The following is an 18,330-nucleotide window of genomic DNA, read 5'->3' as shown; positions in this document are numbered from 1 at the left end:
AGAGCTTATCAAAGAGAAGCCATCACTGAATTAAAAAACCAAATATATGTTGAAGCACACAGCACGGCCTTCTGTAAGCAGCCTACTGATGTTTTTCTAAGCTCTGTGTCTGTCTGTTTCCTCGTAAGGCCAGAAGACAGCACCGGGATCATCTAGCTCAGTATCTGGATAAATATGTTGTTCCGGTAACTGAACATTCCTCTGTGATACATCTGTCTTTCTGTTCTAACCTGTCCCGTAGCTGAACATTATTCTGTGATACATCTGTCTTTCTTTTTTAATCTGAATTTGCTTAAACCTCACTGGACCTCATCATATTCTTGTATGTCAGGTGAAAGGAGCTCTGACTACTCTTCCTTATTCAGGCACTTAGAGGCTGACCCTACTGTCTGCCTCCTCTGACAGACAGAGTGGGCACCATGCATCTCTTCGAGACAGAGTTTTCCCTCTAATCTTTCTTACAAGTCATCTCTGGATTTCTCCCAACTTCTGCATCACTGCCTGCCCAGTTTAGTGCACCCTGAGACGTGCCAGTACCCAGTAACCGCAGAAAATCTTCCACTCCTCGGTGCTTGTTCATAGTTATACACCAGTGCAGGACCACAGAAGAATTTATAACATCAACATCTGCATCACTCAACAGCCAGAGTCAAAGCCCTCCCCAGATCAGAATTTCTCATAAAGCATTTTAGTTTGCCTTCTCCAAAGAAAGACATACTGAAAACATCACTCAAGGAAATTCAGAGGTTTCTGCACATTAAACCCATGGGGACTCTGAGTTAAACCAACGTGTGATCCCTGTCTGACAGCAGCACAGCTGTGACAGAGGGACAGAGTGAGCCAGCCAGCCCTCAGAACAGGGGAGACAGCCTAAAACCTCCTTTGCCTTCCTGACAAATCTTTCCAGGCCTGCAGAGCAGGGAAAAGAAAGCTCATCTGGGGAGAGGAACATTTCAAGGAAATAAAGGTCAGAAATCTGCTTTTTCAAGAGACAGAAGTGACACCGTGATGACAGAGCTGAACCCACTTCTTACCTCATGAAGGCAAGTGTACTGAATATGATATGGAGCCACCTTCTCTTCGCCTTTGATCTCCACGCTGATTTGCAGGCGAATAGCCCCAGACACTGCGGACTTATCTGTTCGCTTCTCTAGAAGGAAAAATCATCAGCAATTACATGCATTTTTCATGTTCAGAGCACAGCCATCTTGGGGCAAAGAGACTGGAAAAGAAACTGCTGGAAGCTCAAGCTGAGCTTGTGATCAGAGTCACCATGGAGGAAACTTCACACCTTCTCCTTTCAAAATTTTGAAAGACTGACTGTATGCCAATCTGTCTGACAGCAAATGCGCTATAAGGTCCATGAACCTGGATTCAGTCAGCTGAACTAGAACCTGCAAGGACAGAGCCCTTTTTTGCAAACAGGTCTGACTGATGTGGAATTTGCTCCTGACTTCACCACAGCTCTGAGCTCCTGGGAATTGCTGGTTGTCCCTGTCCAGACCTGCTAGGATTATTACTACGCCTGTCAACTCAGCACCATCTGGTTATTTGTCAGTACTTTCCACAACATTCTATTTTGACCACTTGAAAAGGTCTCAAAAAATTCCCAGCCCAATGCAGGTCCACTTGCAGGTCTCAGAGGCTGGTAAAACGCTTGTGTCAGCACAAACAGGGGCACAGGAGAGAAAACATGTTTCCAGCACAGCTGGAATCCAAGCCTTCTCCAAGCATTTACTCATTGTACGTTCCAGTGCCTGACAGGGAGAATCCATCACCCTTCTGACACATTACACTCCTCATTTTCATTTTAACTCGGATCAAAGCCTTGCATCTGCTCCACAGCACCATCATATGCCCCTTGAAATCATGTGGGTTTTTTGCTTTTTCTTTCTTGCAAACTGCCCAGATGCACCCAAGTATTCTCCAGTGTCCCCACACTAACATGTGACATTGTTTCCAATCCCAAAGCCCTGCTCACCAAGGTTGTACCACACATCCATTTCTCCACTCAGAGTACGGACTTCAATGATTGTCTGCCCCAGGAAATCATCCGACTCGCGTTTCAGCCTCTGCTTGACACGGGACTTGATGTCATCATCTTCATCCCATACTCGCACCTTGATCCGGTCGGAGGAATTATGGCACTCACTGCAAACAACACAAACACCATATTGAAGAGCACATAATGCAGCCAACTTCCATATGCTATAGGCTTCATGTTCCTCTTGACCCACTTGTCCAACAGCAGAGGGATGCATAAACAAAACCTAAACAAATGCCTGTTTATTTAAAAGTGGAATTGTACGGCTTCCTGGCACACTCTAAACGCTCTCGTGACAGGACAGATAGTGTATTTCAGGTGTGTGCTGAAGAACTGCCCTGCCCTGACTGCAACCACCGACGCCACCCTTGCTAAGTGGCTGTGACCCTCCTGCTCGTCCTCACTCGCAGCAGCAGCTCCCTGAGCTTGGGAATTCTCTTCACTGTTGTTACATTTGATTTGAAGCCCACAAAAGCCTGGTAATAGCTGCACTGGTAAACTCAGCCCACACACCCCAAAAATGCCGATAAGCACCTCACTGGCTTCTGAGAGCTCTCTCTGTCAATGACCTTCTGTTCAGCTGCAGGTGTTGAAGGCTGCTTGTGTTTAGGCATGTGCAGTATTGAGGATAGCGTGGTCAAGGCCTATGACAAACAAACTTTGTGCTGTTTTCAAATGAAATAGCTCAGGTGGAGGTAGCTCTCTTATTTCAAGACTGTCACAAAGCAGTAGTGCATTAATGTGCAATACACTATAATCAGATGATACAAATACCACCTGTGTGTGAGAGGAACGGGTGGGATACAGCAGCTACAAAGTTAGTATTTAATTACTAGAATTGATTCTGCCTTTTATTCACAGCTCAGACTAATACTGCATGCTCTGGGCAGATCATTAAAGACATTTCTATTTTAAAAAAACCCAGTTTACTGTTTGCTGAACAGGCACCCTAAGGCACAGGCAGAATTTGCAGTCTCTCTCTCTTTTTATGTGTTCATATACCTTTTGTAGACAGGAACAGGGTCCTGGACGTCAGAAGGAGGTACAAGAACCGTATTGTAAGAGCTCTGCTCATTTACAGGGCATGCAACACAATAAAGCAATTTCAATGCTCATACAAGACTGTGACAAGGGTGATTACTCACCATAACCACTACAAATGTCTTCCCTCAAGGAAACAAAACCTACAAAAACAGGCAACTTCTGCTGAAGGCCTGTTTTCCAGGCTTTTTAACTTTAACATGCTGCATCTGTTGCTAAGCAACAAGGAGAAGGAAGAAATGGGTCAGAAGAGATCTGCTAAGCCTGGTCAATAAAATGTGGCACTGACTGGTATTTGCATTCTCCCTACCAAGAAATCATTTGGGCTCCTATTGCCACCGCTGTGTTCCAGGACTGCTCAACAGCCATCTGTGCAGCTCCTTCTGGCTCTTCCAGTGCAGAAGAACAGATGAGAATTATATGGATAAACTTATAGGCAATTCCAGGCGGTTCTGATCACAGGCAGAGAGCATCGTCGCTCCCTGCCTTTGCTATGCAATCAAAGCTGTATTTAGAGTTCAGAAGAAAGAAGGTTCAGTGTTTCTCTCCTGCCTTTATTTTCCCCCTCCTCCTCCACTGCTTCAGGGATGCCTTCCTTTGACAAAAGCATGCAGCAAGCATTCACAAGTATGTAACGCTTGGACTGCTGCTCTTTGTAGCTCTCAAATTTGTCTGAGCGCATTGCCATATCTACCAGCAACACAGCATAGGCATATAAAAGAAAGCTTCTGTTCCTGACACTGCACACTAACGTACATCCTGGCAGTAACACAGAAGCTCAGTGTTCAGAAGTGCATGGGTGCCTCAAAACACAGATTGGCACGCAGCGTCATTTACAAAGCACCAGGCAGTTAATTCCTGACTTCTTCACACATCACATTCTGGCACAACAGTTTTTTGTTAGGCCTGGTTTGGGTTTGATCTTGTTTCTTTGCTACCAACAGTGAGAAACTGCTCTTTCCTTTAGGAAAACATTAGCTGGTTAGATCTAAATCTACCTTAGGTGGTACCACATGCAACATCCCACACTCCTGGAGTGGCTGGCTATCATCCTTAACTCACTAAGTGCTATGGGAAAATTTCCAGTAGCATTTATTATTTATTAAGTTAACGAAGTTTCTATTTTACTGCACCTTTCTCTGTTGTTTTTCAGAGACTGCTCAATTTGTATTCCTTATGCTGCTCCCATGTCAGAGAGCCTTATCACTCGCTCACAGCAGCTGAAAGCCTTGGGCTGGTGGCTTACCCATAAAACATCACCATCTAGGTCTCTTTCAGTGAAGCAAGACAGCTGTGACAATACCAGTTCACCTTCCAGAGAACATCCCAAAACAGAACCATGAATACTGGGGAACTTGGGCTTGCTAACTAACAGGCTTTCTAACTATTGAGAAATAGCTTCCAACTTGTGACAGCATCACGACTCTGTAAGACTCTGCCTAACAAGCTCTGCTGCTAGAAACTTCCCCCTTCATTAATACAGGAGCTGGCACAATTGTAAAGATGCCTGCCCCACTTCTTGCTACATTATTGTGAAGACTGATTTCACTGTGTGCACACATACATCTGCCTGGGCTCCCACAGCTTTCCCAAGAGGCTGAAAAGAATAGAAACACTCTGTGACCCCATTGCAAGGAACAAACTATTCAATGTTTTCAGGCCCATTTCAGAGTGCAAGAGACTGGAAACCAGGTTCCCTTTGTAGATGGCTCAGAAACGGTCTCTCTCTTTTATATTCTCCTGATGTTTGCAGTGGTGCTGTGTTTATAAAGAACCTACTTTTACACTTCAAGCTACCAAATAAAGTCACATTTTCAGGAAACAGCAAACCAAATCTTTAAGCAAAATTAAAATAAAATAAACTGTGATTTTTGTTTTTCCCCCTGAAGCTTTCCTGCCTGAAGCCAGTGGCTGCAGGAGCAGTGGAAGCAGCAGAGCCTTGTTCTGCTGACTTGCTCTCTGTCCCACCCTCCACCGGCATCTCTTCTGCCCCACTCCCAGTCCCAAAACACCAGTTCCCCACACGTGTCCGCTGTGTGTCAATACTCTGGACTCTTCTCGTGCCCAACCAGCAGCTGGGCTGTGGGGAAGCACGCGAGCACACGAGGCTGTAGTTAATTCTGATCTGCACACACAGTGGCATGCCCACGCACACGCTAATTGGTATATTGGTGGCTAAACAGATCAGGCAACTGCTGAAATTACATTATAGTGCCTCCCACAGTGAAGTTAGTAATTTTGTATCCTTCTAGCTTCAAATTCCACCAAAAAAAAAAGAAAAAAATGTTGTAGAAAGTGACTCTTAGCTTCAAGACCTCTGCCCACCTTTTATGGTTGGCCTGAATTGGCTCAGATCATGTCAGAGGTCTGGGACGGAGTACTGCGTGTGCCTCATCTTCTCCAAAAAGTAGAGAGAAAGAAAAGGAGAAGTGTCTAAAAATGACCAGAACATTATTTCTGAGCCAGCAATTCATACTTTGAAGCAAAAAACTCAACGACATTTTGACCTGTTTAGAAGGCTGGTTGGCAGAGTTCCTTGGGAGGCAGCTCTGAGGAGTCCGGGAAGGCTGGTGCCTCTTCAAGAAGGAAATCTTAGAGGCACAGGAGCAGGCTGTTCCCATGCGCCAAAAGACAAGCCGGCAGGGAAGAAGACCATCCTGGCTGAATAGAGAGCTGCGTCTGGAACTCAGGAATAAAAGGAGCATATATAACCTCTAGAAAAAGGGGCAGGCAACTCAGGAGGACTAGGAGGATGCTGTGAAGTTACACAGGGAGAAAATAAGAAGGGCTAAAGCCCAAGTAGAGCTGAATCTGGCTATTGCTGTAACAGGGAACAAAAAATATGCTTCTACAGATACATCAGCAACAAAGGGAGAGCTAAGAAGAATTTCCACCCTCTGGTGGATGTGGGGGGAAAAAATACTGACAGAAGATGAGGGAAAGGCTTAGGCACTAAATGCCTTCTTTGCATCAGTCCTTAATAGTCGAAACAGTTGTGCCCCAGGAACCCAGTGCCCTCAAAGAGAAGACGGTGATGGGGAGCAGAATGAAGCCCCAATGATCCAAGGGGAAATGGTTAGTCACCTGCTACACCACTTGGACATCCACAAGTCTATGAGGCCAGATGGGATCCACCCAAGGGTGCTGAGTGAGCTGGTGGAGCCGATCACCAAGCCACTTTCAATTATTTATGAGCAATGTAGCTAACCAGGGAGGTCCCAGTTGACTGGAATTTGGCAAATGTGATGCCCATCTACAAGAAGGGCCAGAAGGAAGATCTCAGGAATTACAGGTGTGTCAGTCTGACCTGGGTGCCAGGGAAGGTCATGGAGCAGATCATCCTCAGTGACATCACATGGCACATACAAGACAACCAAGCGATCAGGCCCAATCAACATGGGTTTATGAAAGGCAGGTCCTGCTTGACCAACCTGACCTCCTCCTGTAACAATGTGACCGCCCTAGTGGATGAGGGAAAGGCTGTGGATGTTGTGTACTTAGACTTCAGCAAAGTCTTTGACACCGTATCCCACAGCATTCTCCTGGAGAAGCTGCAGCCCATGGCCTGGATGGGTGTTCTGCGATGGATAAAGAACTGGATGGAAGGCCGGGACCAAAGAGTTGTGGTGAGCAGAGCCAAATCCAGTTGGCTGCCAGTCATGAGTGGTGTTCCCCAGGGATCAGTATTGGGGCCAGTTCTGACTATTCTCTTAATCAGTGATCTGGATCAGGGGATTTAGTGCACCCTCAGTAAATTTGCAGATGACACCAAACTGGGTGGGAGTGTTGATCTGCTGGAGGGCAGGAAGGGTCTACAGAGGGATCTGGACCAGCTGGATCATTGGGCTGAGGCCAGTTGTATGAGGTTCAACAAGGCCAAGTGCCAGGTCCTACCCTTGGGTCACAACAACCCCAGGCAGCGCTGCAGGCTGGGGAAGAGTGGCTGGAAAGTGCCTGGGGGAAGAGGACCTGGGGGTGTTGGTTGCCAGTGGCTAAACACCAGTGTGCCCAGGTGGCCGAGAAAGCCAACAGCATCCTGGCTTGTATCAGAACTACTGTGGTGAGCAGGACCAGGGCAGTGATCATTCCCCTGTACTCAGCACTGGTAAGGCTAAACCTTGAATCCTGTGTTCAGTTTTGTGCTCCTCACTACAAGAAAGACATTGAGGTGCTGGAGAGAGTTCAGAGAAGGGAACAGAGCTGGTGAGGGGTCTGGAGCACAAGTGTGATGAGGAGCAGCTGAGGGAACTGGGGCTGTTCATCCTGGAGAAAAGGAGGCTGAGGGGAGACCTTATCACTGTCTGCAGCTACCTGAAAGGAGTTTGTAGCATGGAAGGTGTTGGTCTCTTCTGCCCATTAGCAAGTGACAAGATGAGAGGAAATGGCCTCAAGTTGTGCCAGGGGAGGTTTAGACTGGATATTAGGAAACATTTCTTCATGGAAAGGGTTGTCAGGCATTGGAACAGGCTGCCCAGGGAAGTGGTGGAGTCACCAGCCCTGGAGGTGTTTAAAAGACATGTAGATGAGTTTCTTAAGGACATGCTTTAGTGCCAAAGTTGGTTGGACTTGATGATCTTGAGTGTGTCTTCCAACCAGAATGATTTCTGATTCTGTGATTCTATGAATTTGCTGCTTGTGTTAACAACATTTGCAGGACTGTTATTGAACCTTCACACTGCAGGAACACTAAAGCCAAAGTCATAAGCCTTGTTAAGTTGTGGCAACACCAACAGTTTGCAAAAGTTCTGCCAGAAGAGATACAAAGGTATATCTATAAAACCGTGTGTCCAGTAGTTCACAAAATCGTCTTTACACACAGTAAAGATCATAAGTTTAAAGCATGGGAAGTGTCAAACTGAAAATCTATAACCCTCTGACACCATTAGCTCACATCGGTGGACCTGTTCTCACAAACAGTCTGGCAAATAACCAAAGGGTTTTTTAAGGTCCATCTGTGTCACATCTGCATGAACATTTCTTGCCAACCAATTTCTCATCTCAAGAAAGGCGTTATCAACATGTTAACCCTGCAAGACACGCCAAACCCACAGTTGCATTCCACCAGTTACGCAGTGAACATAGAGTACGCGTCTCTAAAATGCACTGTGCAGACTGGAGAGGTGGGACACCAACATGACCTTATCGCTCCACGTGCTCATTTCACGTTAACGTGTTTCTTTAAATTATGCTGTTTTCTCCTAAGTTCTGCCTGAAAAGCAGGAAAGTCCAGAAGCCACAAACGCAGCCAAGACTCCACAGTGCTCGGCAGCTCCCAGAGAAGATGACAGCTCCTGCCTTGTAGAGCTGACAGGCTAATAAAAACAACAAACAAGTAGACACAGCAAGTACAAACAATGGAAGTGAGGGAGCAGAGGCAACAATACTTCGCAGATTTAAAAGCAGGTCAGTGAAGCCCAGAATTAAGTAGTTTTGTTGTGTTATGATATCAAAGAAAAGAAAAGTTATGGTTCAAAGAATCTAAATAGCCATATTCTGTGAGCAGTTTCTCTTCTGCACCACGGCAGATGCAGCCTGTAGTGCAGGGGACTTTTAATGTAATGGTAGGGAAACAAAAAGTGAAGAAATAATAGATGAGGGTGAAGGAGGTGGGAAAATGACCAGGGGAGAACAGATCAGCAAGACTTTAAGACCTGTGATCATTTTAGGAGGAAAGTTTTGCTTCTGAGGAGCAAAATTATTAAAAAAAAAAAAAAAAAGTTATTTTCTGGAAAATCAGAAAGGAAGGAGTAGTTGTAGCAACCAGTATAAGAAATCCTAGTAAAGACTTATAAAAACATATGCAGAGGGAGCAGAAAACAGAAAAAGGTTGTCTCTGGGAAATGGTCTGGCTGAAACAGCAGCCAGATTTGGATGTGGTTCAAACAAAGTGTCTTGGCATGACAGGGTCCAACTGGCAGCTCTGTTGTGGCCAACCTCGATGAGAATGGGAGACAGAAAACTTCTCAGGACAGGTTAATTTAAAAAAAAAAATACCAAGTCTCCTCTATTAGGGAGAAAAAAAGGAGAGCGGAGAAGACACCAAAGGAAAAATCAGCGTGGTAAGAGAACAAAGCTAAAATCTTTAGCGGCTTAGAAGTTAAGCACGACAGCACAATAATATGCCCCGAGATCCAGCTGTTGCTGTCTAAGAACAAAGAAATGAGTTTTCTGTTATTACTAGCATGAAGCTCTTTTCTTAGGGGAACAAGTACAATCATTTTGCTGTTTCAGTGCTACAACACCAACTGACAAATTAATGGTGCGGCTCTCCTAACTACAAAGAACAGATAAAGTGATTTTGAGCGTTACATCCTTAGCTACATTAACTCAGCTTCCCAACAGGCGCTGGCCACAAGGCATCAACTTTGATTTCAAATTTTCGTTTCACATTGGTAACTGAGCAGGGAAACAAGCAGGATTTTATCAAACTGCCAGTTTTTGTATCTGCAGTACCCAGAGAACATAAAAAGCAAGACAAACTAAATGGTCACTGCCACGCAGTGAAGAGAAGCTGAGGGTGCAAGGTTACAGTGATGTTTACAAACACAGTGGTCTCAGGAGGGCAAGTCTGAAAAACAGCTCTGGAAGGAACAGTCACAAATAACCACAGAGATAACTGAAAGATGCTTGAGAACAGGCTCAGCAGCTGAAAGGAAAACTGAGGATCCAGACAGAACCTTCTGGGTGACAACCCAGCGCTTAGCTGTGCAATAGCACCATTCCCAAAGGATTACCAGTAATGTCTACCATGTGGGGCTCTCTGCATGCCCTAGTAAAATATTGAGTATCTGCTAGCAGGAGGCACCACATTTATTTCAACTCCGTTACTCTTCTGCAGTGAGAGAGAATAAACACGCCTCTTGCAAACTGTTCAGTGACAATGTAATCTGTTCCAGGCAGTGATTTCACACCCACCATTCAAAGCTTCAGACACAGCTGTACTCAGACAATACAACTTCAAGGGGATATTACTGTAAAACGAATGAGTCACTTTGTGCCTGGGCCAAGAAAAACAGCAAAGTTCTCTGAATCCAGTAACGTCTAGTGCTCACAGTTATTAAAGACTGGAGCGCTTCCTGAAAAAAAGGTACAGACTAGTAACCTCCAACCAGGCCCAATGTCTCCCTTTAAAGTAGAAACTCCATCCTGTGGTCAAAAGTTTATTCTCCTAATCACTCTCTGTGATTATAACACATCTAAGTGGATGCTCAGCAACAGCCTTAACAAAAAAAAAATTCTAGGAACCCTGCATTTTCTGCTGACAGTCTAACACATGTCTAAATGGGGAATTAATGTCCTGTTCGGATTGAACTGAATAGTGAAAAAATATCATCCCTCTAATATTACTGGGCTGTTTCCCAAGGAAATAGGAGTTACGCTGACCTGTTATGAAAGCTTCTACATTTCAACAAGTTTTGTAAAAAAGACTACAGCTAAACAGAGAAGAGAAACCCCTGCCAGCAGCCACCCCTGAGAAGTCTGCAGGCACTTGGCTCTCACGTACCAACTGATCCAAACAACCCAGAACTAAATGGAGGGAGGACACACGCTGCCTTCTGTCCAGCCACGGTTAAGTGCACGGGCAGAGAGCTGAGGGCACAGAGGAGAAACCTACAGGGCAAAGCAAGGAGGCTGCCTATAAGCCCGTTTATTGTATCTATAGGAAAGGGAACTGGGATTATTGCAGAAGGGGAATGGGATGTAAAGCAAGGGAAGCAGGCTTCCTTGCTCTCAGAACAACGTTCCGTGTCGCAGCAGTGGCTGGCGCCCCTCAGCAAGCTTCTCGCTGCCAAGCGCCACATGTGCAATGTGCCTTTACGTTGAGCCTGCAAAACTCCAAACTGAGCAGAAACATCAGCCCCATGTGTTTTTCACAAGTCTTCAAACTCCAATTAAAGATGCAAAAACCTAAGAACACATTTCCTAAAGCTGAAGATGTAAATGTACAAAGAAATAATTTTCAGAAAGAAGCATGACCTGCAATCGCTTGCTCAAACAACATGAATATGGTCCAAGAATTGGACATTATTCTAAGCAGATGCCTATAGTGACACACACTAATAGTGACCTAAATAGCACTTATAATGGAAACGTGAAGTGTTTCAACATTGCCTTTTCTAAAACGCAGTTCTAAATCTGGACTTCCAAATTAGGTCAAGACTACCACATTTTTTTTCTGAAAATATACAGAAAAGGGAAAAAAGCCACAGTTGTAGCAACCACAGGTAAGGCGAGGTACTTAAATTAATATACTTTTCCATCCATCACCGTAAATGAGCATAGAAAAACTATTTGGAATAGGTTACCACTTTACCACTCTACCAAGCTTGTAGAAAGAATCATATCAGATGTACATAGTTTGTCTCAATTCATGCCATGGATTACATTATAAACACTGTAATTATAATGACTGATGCACACAGATTTCTGGCTGTATATCCAGCCTTTCAAAAGACACTGGAATTGTGAACATATAAAAGACACTGGGCACCTAATGAACACGAGCTACGAAAAAAGTCTGTCCAACAAGACAAAAAGAAAAGGAGCAGCAACTACTAACCCACACATTAGTTCGCGACCTGACCTCTCTCCACTCACGCGCTTTGCACTTTGAACGCCAAACTTCTCTCTTACGTCTACTACAGAGCAGGCGTTCAATAACTACCAGCACACCTTTATCCCACTAAAACAAACTAGCTTCATTCTAAGAAACAAGCACACACCCCAGCCCTTTAAACTTGACTATCTCTTGATTGTCCTGACAATGTCTTCTAAAAGAGCTTGGTATGTAATGGGTATTTTTGGCGTGTATATGTACACTTAAATTTCCATGTGATTATGGGGTAGAAAATTCCAGAAATTTTAAGACTTGTAAGGTGAAAAAAGATCCATGAATGCTAAAAAGGAAGATGGGCATGTAAAAGTTCTGTGCCGCATGCACTTCTAAATGACTCTGTCCTCATCCAGCATAAGGTGAGCTTTGACATCTCTTAACGAAACAGCACATAGATTCTGGAACTGAATGTTCTCCTGCCATCGTTCTGGACCCTGTGCTCATTTATTTCATCTCTTGCTATTCCAAGGCAACTAAAACAACCCCCTAGACATAGGCAAGAAGCGGCATCAGCTCTAATGCCCAACAGCATATTATATGCTGAGTCACAGGCATGGCGACAAAATCTAAACAGTGGCACTGTTAAAACTGTGACAGTTATCACATTGTGCTATCTTTAAACACAGAATTTGTTGAAGCTCCTAAAATCAGAAGGGAACACACTGCAAATACCATGGTAACTACTTGGCATGGTAAATCAAGGTCCTTAAGGCTCCCACACAAACTTACTGCTATTGTAACTAGTTATCCAAATGGCACCTAAGCACACTTACTACTTACCAAGCACTAATGTTACCTTGGATTAAACTAAGAATAAAGCCAAGGCTTACTTGCTCAAAATAGCACCAAGATTTTTTCTGATCTTAATGAGTAGCTGAAAACTACTTTAAAAATAATGTTGTTTGCACTGTGCATTGTAAAGACAAAACTGAGCTGATATAAGCCTGATTTTAAAACACAAACAAATTTCAGTTTGCAGAGAGAGCTCCCCACAAGCAGCTTAGGAAAAAACAGTGAAGAAAAAAAAAAAGGGAGAGAAGGTACAACAGAAGAGTTTACACATTAAATGAAATAAAGATGTTTGAGGTTGAAGGAGATCATCTGGAATCTTCAGAAAACGTCTGCTGAATTTCATGTATTCATTTTGTTTTGTAACATGTTCAATGATAAATTGAGGGTACTGTTTATTTATTCCATAAAAGCAGGATGGAATAACACATTCTTCAGCCTTCTGAGAGTAGTTGATATCTAAAGAATTGTGCCTCCAGCTTTTGCTCTCAGAGATGAATACATTGCTCATCTTGAAAGCAGATAATCTCTCAAGTTACTGTTACATTGATTTTCCAGAACTAAAAAGGGAGACTGGTAGTGTCACATACAAGTGACAGACAACTAAATACCTTTAACCTCTGTTGGTCAAACACCAGCACAGGTCAAAGCAACAGGTCATGGGAAGTTTGCATAGTCTTTTATACAAACTTCAGTCTTTTTATATTAAAAAGAATTTTGAAAGTATGTCTATTATGCAGGAACAAAAGTCCCCGAGTTAAAGATTTTTCTTTGTCTTTAGCTTTCTCTAGAAGCGTCAATGTAAAAATGTTCACAGAGCAGACAATTTATATATACGCAAGTAAGACAGATAAAATGGACAGGTGTGTACTACATACACTGTCGAAGGCATCAACCTTCCAGACACTGACACACAAAGCTGAGCAGAAATGAAACCATCAGGCATTACAGGTGGTGTGGAAATTCCTACTGACAGAAAAGACACAGCTGCCGAAGCACAGATTGTACAAACAGGAAAAATGGAGCTGAGAGTCCTTGTATGAGCACTTACAAGTAAAACTTCTCTTCCCAAACAGGGTTCAGATTTCCAAAAATGGTTTTTGTCCTCTTCTTTGTTTTACCCACTTGAACAGTTACATACGGATCACTGGACCCAGTTTTGTCTTTGGCCTGCAGACCCTGAGCACACAGCACTGGAAGGAAAAAAGAAGGGTTACCACCATCACACAGTGTGTCCACACACCACGTGAAGCAGCAGCTCAGAAGGGCCAGAGAAACAGGAATATCACCCATGAGGGCTTTTCTGATGAGCCTCAGCTCGTGGCGCACTACAGTACCTGGAATAGGAGTTACTCCACTTGCTGTCTGTACATGGAGCAGAAAGAGACACAGGACAGAGAAACACTTCCTTTCCCTTCTCTCCAGCTTCACGCCAACCCCTTCTCACCTCGGGCTCCCAAACGAGGCCATGAGAACCCCTGACTCCCTCACTCACCCGTGATCGTGATCTTTGCTGACCATTTTGAGGTGCCATCGAGCACGCTCTGTTTCACCGTCTTCATCTGCTGAGCGTGTGTCAGTTTGCTCTCACAAAACACATCTCTGATCAAGTCAAAGATCTCTGGCTTGTTCCGCTCACGGATTTTCATACGATCCTTCATGGCCATGATGAAATTCTGGGTTCGGTCTTCAGCTCCATGCTTCGAGCTCTTCTCCGCTGCTCCTGTGCACCAGAAAGTACAGAACACTCATCAGAAACAGACAAAATTGTGTTTCACTGAATCTGGACAGCAGGAACAATGTCACAATTCAGCCCTCTACACAATGGCTCTTTATACTGACCTTTACAGTCAGACACCCCTCATTGCAACACACACAAGACAACCCAGATCACTCAGAACCGGGAAGGTGCAATGGAAGGGGAGTGCCCAGATTCCTCTATAACCAGATTGTTCTCCTGATAACAGGCCTGAGTTTAATATCCTCGCAGCCGAGAAAGACGGAGATCACAGAATCACAGAATGTCAGAAGTTGGAAGGGACCTCGAAAGATCATCCAGTCCAATCTGCTGGAGCAGGAACACGCAGATGAGGTTACACAGGAAGGCGTCCAGGTGGGTTTGAGATGACATTCTTATTTTGACAGCGGACATCAGCACACCCCTTCCTCTCATCACCTTGCTTTGAGTAAATCTCTCTGTGCTTGGGCAAGTGCTAAGAGGATGATATAGGTCCTCCGTTACAAATAGTAACTATGAGCTTGTCTCAATGCTCCACCTCAGCACCACTGAAAAACAGGATCTCAGATGGGCCGACATGGTCAGCGTTTCCTGCTGGTGTGTGCCACACAAGTCCCCATCCAGCACCGAGTCACTGCGCAATCGACGCCCTGTTCTTCTGCCTGGAACCACCTTATTTGGGTCAGGCATCAAGCTGGGGGCATCCAAAGCACCTGTCTGGATCCCACTCTATTTCATCATTTTGTAAGGAGACAACTAGAACGACCCATTATTAGAATCACATAGGGATAGTAACTATAACAAATACCTATAAGGTAGCAAGTCCAATAGTTAAAAACTTGGGCCATCATAAGTATGAGACAACAGTACCATATCTATCAGCTGGAAACAAGAGCCAGCCATAGGGTCTTTACTACATAGGTATTGAACTGTGTCTGAAAAAAGCGAGGCCTCTAGTCACTTGCATACCTCGTACAAAATTTAGAAGTTCATATAATTATGAGACAAGAATGTTCCCACAACCAACTACTCCCTATTCAAACCACTGACTGCTGTGTCCGATGTGAGGCACGTGTTAATGAAAGCACTGACACCAGCCAACAGGGCAGACAAAACAGGGTGAGAAATGAAAAGCAGGGACCCAGAATTACACAGGCTCTCTACATGCAGTCTGCATCAATTTCACATTATGATCTCAAGTTATTTAAACCAGTGCAAAAGTCCTGTGAACACATTCAATCATAATATTTATGTTTAGTTTAATATGCTTTTGCTTGTTTTTCTTCTCTGGGATAAAGTAAGCTTTGCCCTAGAAAAATGAGCTTCATCCAGGTGTTTTCCAAATATTAAATTACCTTAAAAATATGTATTAAAGCAGGTGCAAGTGATGGTCATCAATCACAAAGAGAAATAAAACTGTTTTCTTCTGGAAGAGGTTGGTAAATATTATGTCTGTAGCACCTTTACTATAAGGCATTACAGTTTTGCATATGAAACACTTTCAGCAGGTAGTGACCAAATATAAACAAAGTTCTATGAAGACACACACACACACACACATGACCCCCAGCAGTACAACATAACAGGGAGCCTTGTTAGCCGGCTCGACAGGGTGCTCAGTGACTAACACAGCCTGAAGACATCCATTTCTAGAGCCTTCAATCTAACACCTTTCACCGTTACTAAATTCACTTCAATAAAGAAACAAAACTCAATTATAATTTCTACCATCCAAACCAAAAAGAACAAAAACACAGTCTGGAACAGACTGTGACAGCTGAAGTTTCAGAAGTTCATTAAGGACACTGTATACCAAGGCATTCTATTAAAGACCTGGGTATAAAACAAGCCAAACTTTGCATTTCCTTATAATTATTTTTTCATTTTACTTGCTAGAGGCTTGATGTTCAATATTTCATTTAGTACAATGAATTGTATCTGCCCCAGAGTTTCCTATTGTTGGCTTAAGATGAAATGAAATCAAAATACTGGAATTAATTACACAGCCCCTGATGTCTGTACTCACCGGTGATGAAGAACCAGCACCACCCAAAGTGATGTCTCGTATCAGGCAATCATCCAGCTGTAGACCCAACATTTATTAAAGGAATATGAAACCAAAATTATACCAGGGGCTATACTTTGAACTTCAGACAAGAAGTGCTATTCAGCTTTAACAGAACTAGGTCCTCTGGGGATGGAGGTGGAGTATGTGTCTATATATACTCAACGCAGCATATGCAGAGCTAAAGAAAATTATTGGGAAAGGCCAAACTGAAGAATTTTCCTTTCCTAGCTGGAGTTCTGAAATCTGTAGTGATACAAAGAAAACTACCCTGCCCCAACCTTTCTGACTTTAACAAATTTAGGAACAAGATTAAAACAATAAGAGTTTACGTTGTGCATGAGTGCTCTATTTCAGAACCATTTTCTAAATACAGCCCTAGCCAGACAACGTGTATATATAAACTTTCCACTGCTCATCACTGAGATGGGACAAGAGTTACCACAGTTTGGAAGTGGCATCACCTGCATCACTGCCTTGATGCAAGCACCTCAGGAGCATCAAACGGGCTTTAGAACGCAGCCCTGGACAAACTGAAGAATTTCAGTTATAAACATGCTTAACATCCCCACAACTTCTGGAAATCTTGCATTAGTGGGGCCTTTTACCCCTCTGGGAGTCCAGCCTGTGCCATCCTGGGTTGCAGGGCATGCAAGCCATGTCACACAGACACCTAGACAGCCCTCGATTTTGTCACCTCTAAGGCTTCCTGACTTTCAGATGAACCCCTCCACCTCCATCCATGCCGTTCCCCACTCTGCCCAGAGAATTTGTCTAGGTAAGAAGACTCTGTCATTCCTTCCCTGGGAAAGGTTTCTCTCCATGCAGAGGTTGCACTTGAACTGCAGTGCAAAAACCAGAATCAGACAGACACCTTATTTAACAATATGGACTAACAAAGAACAGAAAAAACCTCTGTCTCACAACATACTCCTTAATTTTAACACCTGCTTATTGGTAGAAAACTACCAGAGTTTCCAAAATAACCAGAGTACTAATTATCTATAATATATGTGATACGAACCCAAAGCATGTCACTATACTGGATGGCAGGGAGTGCTTTTCCTGCTCTTGGACTTGGGTCATATTTATTCAGCTGCAAAAAGAAGCTTTTGGTCCATGGATCAGCAATAGAAGGGCACAGGAATATACAAGTACTGTGCACAGTATCATACAAACGGTACTGGGCTTTTCTTCTCTCTTCCTTTCTAGGACTGAATTATGAGTCAATTTATGACTGGAAACAGAAAGCAAATATGTCTATATTGGGAACTGTATTGATACAGCTATTAGTAAACCACCAGTGCTGTTATCCTATGCTTTAACAGGAAAAAGTCAAGAAAGCAACACAGGCAGGATAGAAGACAGCTGTTCAGTAGGCGGATAATGCTTAGAAATCAGATATTCCTGAAACTTAAAATAGATATTCATTTTCAAATAAAGGTATCCTTCCTCCTTCTGTGCAAATATTTTCCTACATAGGATTCTGGGAGCAAACAAGTCTTCATCACTATGGCATCTCACCATCATTCAACCCAGAAGCCAAGATGATTATCACCGGAGTGACTTAATTGGTCTCACTAACAGTCCGCTCACGAGTGGTCTCTGGACTGCAATACCAATATTCAGAGTGCAACACACACAAGCTTCTCATCAAAAAAGCAAATATACATGACTTCCAGTCCTGAGTCAAAAAGCACCAAAAAACTCCAGCGGTGAACCAAAACACTACCAAAAGCTGGGCATTAGGCAGTGCAGCCCCGAGAGCCTGTGTGGAGTTCTCCAAGGTTTGTTGCTCCAGCACACCATAAAAAAACACTAACAAAGCCATATGGCTAATCATGCTCACAACACAGATTTCATGTTCAGGAGTAGTTTGAAGCTTGAGTTCTCATTTCCTCACTTTCAAGACCTCCAAAGGACCAGATTCTGATATCCCAGGGCAATCTCCTTTCTCACGTTTAAATGTAATCTACCCAGGACCAGATTTGCATCATGACAAAAAATCCTGAGACACACTTGCAAAACCAGATTTCTAC

General features: G+C 43.7%; 1 protein-coding gene across 14 annotated transcripts in view; it reads right to left on the bottom strand.

Annotated features, from left to right (window-relative positions):
• Positions 1-18,330, bottom strand: part of LOC102097415 (protein unc-13 homolog B) — a 222,988-nt gene that overhangs the window by 62,737 nt on the left and 141,921 nt on the right. For all 14 annotated transcript variants that reach the window (XM_065047131.1, XM_065047133.1, XM_065047136.1 and 11 more), the window contains 4 exons: positions 13,984-14,211; positions 13,540-13,681; positions 1,982-2,151; positions 1,035-1,150 (listed from right to left, as the gene is read on the bottom strand). In XM_065047131.1, the coding sequence (XP_064903203.1) occupies positions 1,035-1,150; positions 1,982-2,151; positions 13,540-13,681; positions 13,984-14,211 (656 nt within the window). The remainder of the gene's footprint in view (positions 1-1,034; positions 1,151-1,981; positions 2,152-13,539; positions 13,682-13,983; positions 14,212-18,330) is intronic.

This window comes from Columba livia, chromosome Z (genome assembly GCF_036013475.1).
Source record: "Columba livia isolate bColLiv1 breed racing homer chromosome Z, bColLiv1.pat.W.v2, whole genome shotgun sequence".
Classification (NCBI taxonomy): domain Eukaryota; kingdom Metazoa; phylum Chordata; class Aves; order Columbiformes; family Columbidae; genus Columba; species Columba livia.
Note: the sequence above shows the minus strand (reverse complement) of the source record. Positions and strands in the feature narration are given on the sequence as shown.